Consider the following 7,214-nt stretch of genomic DNA (forward strand, 5'->3'; position numbering starts at 1 on the left):
ACCCCCTTATGGCTCAGGGCCCTGGCGCCGCAGCACGGTCCTGGGAAGACCAAATCCCGAGTCCCCGGCGAATCGTGGTCTCCTGGCTGAAGATCGGACTGCAGGCCACTCGCCTCCGGGACGAGCCAGCGATCGTCGAGGGAAGGGGGGGGTCCACTCCCGTGAGGGTCACTCTCGTGGGCTCTCCGCCCCGTCTTGCTGTAAAGTCCAGCCTCCGGGCTTGGGAAGGATGGTTCCCGGCCGCCCCTGACGCAGAGGAGTTCAACGACTCCCAGGCGCCGCCGCCGCTTCCTCCTCGTCTTCCTTAGGCCCCCGCGGCCGCTCCAGAGGCCCGGCCAGCGGACTGTCGGCAGAGGGCTCGGGAGGCACCGGCCGCGCAGCCTGCAGCGGGGGCGCGTCGCGCGGCGCCTCGCGGCGGGACGACCCCGTGGCGTTGGGCCCCCCTGCCGTCGCCCCCGAAGTCCCGGACGGGCCGGTGGCGTTGGAGCCGCCGGGGGATGGGCCGGCGGCTCCACCCGAAGTCCCGGCGCCCACCGGCTGCCAGATGAGGCTATAGTAGACGGCGAGCACGATGGCGGCCAGCGACACGGAGAGCACGTAGGCGAACACGGTGGCGAGCCGGACCCACTTCTTGTTGGTCTTGGCCGCCATCTTCGCCTTCTTGTCCCCGGTGTAGGTGGCCGGCTTGCCCCGCTCGGCCGGGGCCGCGTCGCGCTCCTTCATGGGGGGCCCCCGGCCTTTGCCCCGGTGCTCCACTGCCCCGGCTGGAGGGGGCCTGGCGGCCTGAGAGGACTGGGCAAGGGGCGGCCCGGCGCCCCCGGTTGCCGGCCGCTCCGCGCTCCGCCGCCTCTCCTCACGCCGCCGGCCCGCGGCCCGCCACCGCGTCGCTGCAGCCGCCGCCGGGGCCTGGACCAGTCACCGCCGCCAGCGCCGCCGCCGCCGCCGGCCCGTCAGCTGCTTCCCCGCCGCCGCCACAGCCACAGCCGCCCCAGCCGCCCGGCTCCGCGTCCCCATCCGCCGCCGCCGCCGCCTGCCCGGCCGCCGCCGGCCGCCCGGTCTCCAGTGGCCGCGCGGACCGCGCGCTCCGCTCCAGCCGGGCTCCCCCGCCTCGCGCGCCGGCAACAGAGGGCGGGGGAGAGCGCTGCTGGGGGCTGCCTCTTAAAAGGGCGACGCCGGGGTCCGGAAGTGCCCCGCGGGGAGGCGGGCTTCGGTGGGGCTCTGCGAGCCCCACAGCGACGCCCCGTCACGAGAGAGTTAAAGGAGGCTGGTTCTTAAAAGGGCAACGGCGCCTCGGCCCTGCGCGGGGTGGAGCAGCGAGGGTGGGAGCCCCCGCGCTTCTTTAAAAGGGGAACGGCGTCGTTCCGAGCGGAGTGCCGACCTGGACGGGGGGCGTGGAGGGCCGGTCGGAGAGCGGAGCTGTCAACTCTGGCACCTCTCTTCTTAGTCCTGCCTGGAATGACGGATGGAACTGCAGCAGCGGCTTCGGCCCTCAGCCCTCGGTTTCCCCCAGAGTGGGGGTGCTGCCACGCTAGTGCTCTCCGCTCGCGCCTCGCTCCACGTACCCACTGGTCGGGTCTTCCAGACCCCTTTACACCTGGTGAGCCTGGCTCACGTCCAGCGTAGGCAGACAAGAACCACAGGAACTCCCGTTGTGGTCACAGCTGGTCGCGCCCCTTCCCCTCCAGGCCCACCCCCGCCTTCCCGGTGCCGCCTGGGCTTCGGGGCTCTGCTGAAATCTTCCCGATTCTTTGTCCTCTTAGAGCCCCCAGTCAGGCTGCCCAGACCTTCCAGACTGCATCATGATTTTGTGCTCAGCTGGTTTTTCAGACGCCTCTCCTACCCTAGTGCCAAAGTTTGTAACAGGTCTCAGGTCCCGCTTTTGCGGGCTTCCGACTTCCAGGTTAAGGGGTTTACTGAACCCGTGGACGGCTCCCAGAACTTTTCCCCCCTCTGATCTTGTGCGAGTCTCAGAGCCCGGGCCGTTGTTCCCTTGCCCCTCTTTCCATGTAAGGGTCGTCCTCCCTCGGGTGAGTTCTGACGACCTCTCTCCGAGCTCGGACTCTCGGCAGTCGCTTTCTCCTGTGCCTTCCCGCTTCTTCCGCCCTCCTCTCTCCTTCCCATTCCCTCCCTACAAGGCTTTTCAGAATGTTTGGCTTCCTCCTCCTTGAATTCTATTTCCTGTGTTCTCAGAGCTGGATGTGTGGACCTCCTGGGTGTCTCAATGGGTATGGGAGACTCTGCCTGTGTTAGTGTATGTGGGGAGAGGACTGTGCTCTTGATGGGATTCTGTGGGTGAACCTTCCTCCCACCCCAAGTGCTGTCCCTGCAGATGTGAGCCTGGCTCCTGGCTTCTGACTCTGCGGGGCAGGACCCTCTCTGCCTTTCCCATTTCCCTTCTTCCTCCACAGGAACCTTTGGCTTCTGCTGCCCCTTTATGGGGAAGCCCTTCCCCAACACTATTGCCGGGCTACCTCACCCACACAGAAGTCAAGTGACTGTCAGAATCCAGTGTGCTGATGCTGGGGGAACCAATGGCCTAAAACCCAGCCCCTCACTCCAATTCCTGAGACCCAAGTGTGAGTCTGCTACTAGCAGGGGCCAACTGGATGCTTTTTACTTTCAAGGATATTGGAAGTTTGCAGTGTCTATTGTCTTCTGTAGGCTGATGGGGAAAAGACAATCACTCTTTCTCAGTCCTCCTCCAGAGCCAGTCTAGCAGAGTGGCTTGTTAAGTTAAAATCCCTGAATTGTGTCTGGATGTTGTCCTCTCTTCTCTCCCCTGCTCTCTGGCTTTCCTGGCAGGACTGATCATACCAACCATACCAAGGTGAATTATTCTGAAAGATTCCAGGTAAGGCCAAAAACAAAGCCTTCTTCCATCATCTTTCTTGAGTGCATTCTGTATTTATTCTGTTGCAAATTAAACTTCTTTCTTCTTGCTTGGTTCTCAGTGGAGCGGAAAACAGCATGTCACTCTTTTCTATACTAAAGAATAAATGTACTTGAAGCTCTTATTCAATTCCTCCTACCCTATTTTTCTCCAAACTAAACAGTGCCAGATTCTTTAACCTATCATCAATAAACCCTATTTATTATCTGGATTTACATAGTGTCTTTTACCCTAGGAACTCAAATTGCTTTCAGATATAATTGAGCCTGATCTCCCTGGTGCCTGAGCCATTAAGAAACCATTAGTGTATTCCTTTTGCAGGCAACTAAATGGCCCCCTAGTGGCCTGAAAGTGAATATGCTTCTCTAAGTGCCTCTCCCCTACTAAGGGTAGTCGGAGAGAAATCAGAGAATCAAGGCATAGTGGGGACGGAAAGGGCCCAAAAAGTTATCTTTTGTAAATACCCCCACAGACCCTAGAACTCATGCACAACATCCCTATGGAACACTCTCCAGCATCAGCTAAAAAACCCTCCATGATGGTATACCTTGTCTGCTCCCTAGGGCAGCCCTCCCAGGCTTTGGAGAGTTCTGACCAATTATAATAGTAACAACATCCATGCCCTTATTATGTGCTAAGCACCATAGTAAGCACTTATATTTGTTGTCTCATTTGTCTCACAACAACCTATCAGGTAGTTACTCTGGAAGAGTTGGTGATACATCTGAACTTCATTGGGCATATTTTCTTGATATGGATTTCTTTTTCCTCAACCAGCACCACTCTCTGAGGACTTAAAGAGTGTTTGATTCACTGACATGGGATCTCACATAACATTGCATTAGACCAAGAGTCCCACTTTATAGCAAAAGAGAAGGCACATGGTCATGGAATCTTCTGGGCATACTACATATTTTGTTGCCCACTGGTGAATAGAGTTGTTAGAGTAAAAGAACAGCCTTTCAAAGGCTGTTCATGAGGCTGAAGCATCATTTTAGAGACAATGGGACACTATGCTCTGGCATGGAGTATGTACTCTGTTGAATAACTATAATATTGTGTTATGGCTCAATAGCTAAAATACAGAGAAGGGGTAGAAGGAGAAGTAACCTCATTTACCATCACTCCCAGTCACCTATGTGGGGAGATGTGTGTGGAATTTGTGGTTCATATTCTATGGTTCCAGGTCCTCTGGGTTTAGAGAATCTGGGTCCCAGAGGTAGAACACTTTCACCAGGGAACAGAATAAGAATCTCATAAACATTAATTGTGGCTGCTTTCTGTCCTTCATACTCCTTGTGCTAAGACACCAGCAGGAAAAGAAAGGAGTCACTTCCTGACAGGGGTACTTGACCCTGATTCTTTAGAAGAGTTAGGGCTGCTGCTGCATAGTGGGGTTAGGGAAGAATATGTTTGGCACCCAGGTGATCCACTGGGGTATCTCTTGGTATTCCCTTGCCTAATTTTGATAGTAAGTGGACAACTTCCGAAGCTTGGTTTGAGAAGGGCATGGTAATTATGGGCTCAGACTCCTCAGAAATGCCATTAGGTAAGCAACCTAGACCAGCAGAGGTACAAGCTGAAGGTAAGGAGAATCTAGAATGAGTAATGGGGTGTGGAGAATGCTGGATATCAATTGAGACACCATTTATAGTGGGAGCTATGTTTCCTTCTATTTATCTTTAAGTTTACCAGAGAAAGTGGTCACCAGAATTCTGGAGGTGCTATTTCCAGGCAGAGTGACCTCAGTATGTGAAGCAAGAAGTTGGAGCCATGCCAAGGGGATACTGTTGTGGTGCTATGGTGAACCACCCAGATCCTGCCTTTGAGACCAAGAAGCTTATCTCCAAGTTTCCAGGAGTGTCGGCTGCTAATGGCTCATAGCCGAGTCTCTCCTTGGGCATTTTCAAAAGGAGTTGCCTTATCTAACTTCCTGAACCCTCCCTAAGATTAATCTGCCTGGTCAATGTGAGGATTCAAAGGTCTAGCCATCTTGCCTTAGTTGGGGCCAGCTCTGAAGGATCATCCCAACCCCAGAAGTCCCTGTGGAGACCTCCTTTGCTGTGACTGAGTCACTGATCAATTTCCTTCTCTCAATCCTGACTCCTCCACTCTGTCAGATGTGTTGTATTGTTTCTGGGAACACCTCCCAATAAACTTCTTGCGAGTAAATCTCTGTCTCATAATGTTTCATGAGAAACCTGACCTAAGACAGTCAATAAAGTCACCTAAGATTCTAAGCTTAGAGACAACAGAGGACAAGTTTCATTCATCTGAAGGTAGACCTCCTGGCCACCTGTGTCTTCTATGCCATGGTTCCCTCTACCAATTCCCACAGTGTTGCTTGAATCCTACATCCTTGCTGCCCTTCACCAAATATCCTCCAGTTATGTGTTTCACCGCAATAAGGCAACTAAACCAAAGTCCCAGAGTACATCAGATGTGACCTGACATACCAAGAATGAGATGGGACTGAGTCTTCCTTGGTTCTAGAGCCCTGGCTGCACATTGGAACCAAGGGTGAAGCTCTTTAGAAATTCAAACTCCTCACCTTCCTTTCCTTCTGCCTACCCACCCATCCTGGGTCCTGATTCAGAGGGTCTGGGTGCAACAAGGAATACACAGTGTTTACCAGAGCTTCCCAGGAAATTCTGATTGATATCAAGATGGAGAATCACTGGGCTCAGTACTCGACTTCAATTCAGCAACCCAAGCATCCATCACTTTTCTGGCAGCCTTTTCATTTGACTCATATGGAGCTAGCTGTCAGCAAAACCCCTCAGTTTTATTCACACATGCTTCTGCTAAGCTGCTACTTCCCCACCCTGTGGTTGTACAGTCGGTGCCTTGGAGCCAAGCCCGGATCTCTCAGTTAAGCCCTATTCATTTCACCTTTGAGGTTCAGGCTGTTACTCCAGCAGGTTAGGATGACCCAAGTGTGTCTCCCAACATATCCCTGTTCTCACTGGCTTCAGGAGTTTGTTCACTATGGCTTTGCCCAGGTCCTGATAAAAAGGTGGATGAGGACAAGAGTAAGGATAGAAGCAAGCAATCTGTTCTGAGGGTAGTCCTTATGTGCAATGCACCATGACCTCCTGGAGAAGAACATTTTCTAATTTATTTTCATCACACTTAGGTAAACAGCTTTCTTTCCAGGTAGATAAAGAGGGACAGAGGAGATGAATAATGTGTCCAAGAATGCCCTGCTGGGATAGGGGCCAATCCTTTCCTGCCATTTACAACTCTCATCTCTAGGTTCGTCACCTCTCAGAGAAATAGTGGGAGATAAAATTGACAAAGTTGGCCTTTCGGATGGAAAAGGCAGAGGTTTTTAGAGCTAAAAGGTACCTTAGAAATGATTAAAAGCTTAACAAATCAGAGAGCTCAGGTAACTTGCCAAGATCATACTGCAAACCTTTGCTCTGGTTGAGACTAAAATCTGGGTTTCTTGAGAGTGGATCCAGTGTTCACTCAGCTACAACAGCCTGATCCAAAATGGCACTTCAAAGGGAAACACACACACATGAGACCTATTCTTTTCTGTTTCTAAGTCACAGATAGCTCCTTCTATGATTCTAAAAGGGCTTGGCATGGGAGGATAAGCAACATCTTTCTCCTGGGGTTCTGCAGAGAACTATTGATTGCCTTTCCTCTCCTGCTTACTTCAGCACCTGCTACCCAGCCTTGTCCTTGCCTCCATTCACACTCAGCTCTCAGCCTGCAAAGGGTGACTGGATCTGGAGCTACAGCTGGACATATAGCCAGACCAATGAACAGCTCCTGGTCCTCAGTCTCACACCTGCCTCATCAGCTGTCGGGGCTGTGGTGGTGCGAAGGTGGTGGGAGGTTGGCATTTTACTTCACAAGTTTTGGCCACTTGGGGGACAGTCTGCTGCAAGTCTACAATCAGGAGCACCCCTAACTCAGCCTGCCCTGGGAAGGTGGTTCAGCCATTGATCTGCACAAACTGCTGAAAACTAAACAATGCAACACAAACAAAAGAAAACAAAACAACCAATCGCCAAAGAGCAAGTCAGTGAAGATATTTGTTAGGGAAAGAGTAGCATATATACTGAAGAGGAAGTAATAAGAAACTGCATTTGTCCTGTCCGTGTCTGCTAAAAAAAATAAAATAAAATAAAATAAATAAAATAGGGGGTGGCTCCATAGTATAATGTCTGCTTTACATGCAGAAGGTCCTGAGTTCACACCCTACGGGGCTGGCGCCAGGGCCCAGAGCCTGTGGGAGGAGACGTCCCACCTTCACTGATCCAGTTCTTAAGGGGAAACAGCAACATCCATAGGTCAGGGGTGGAAGTGGCGG

The 7,214-nt window shown here is 52.8% G+C and overlaps 1 protein-coding gene across 1 annotated transcript; it reads right to left on the reverse strand.

Moving 5' to 3' along the window:
• Positions 1-6: 6 nt before the first annotated feature.
• On the reverse strand, positions 7-905 carry INAFM2 (InaF motif containing 2). The gene has a single exon (XM_039843907.1). It carries the CDS (start codon positions 721-723, stop codon positions 262-264), a length of 462 nt encoding a protein of 153 aa, XP_039699841.1. The 5' UTR covers positions 724-905; the 3' UTR covers positions 7-261.
• Positions 906-7,214: the final 6,309 nt, after the last annotated feature.

This window comes from Pteropus medius, unplaced genomic scaffold, assembly GCF_902729225.1.
Source record: "Pteropus medius unplaced genomic scaffold, Ma_sr-lr_union100, whole genome shotgun sequence".
Taxonomy (NCBI): Eukaryota; Metazoa; Chordata; class Mammalia; order Chiroptera; family Pteropodidae; genus Pteropus; species Pteropus medius.

Bases quoted from the DNA above. Each gene is read 5' to 3' on its own strand.
- INAFM2 (XM_039843907.1), bottom strand. From the start codon at position 723: ATGAAGGAGCGCGACGCGGCCCCGGCCGAGCGGGGCAAGCCGGCCACC.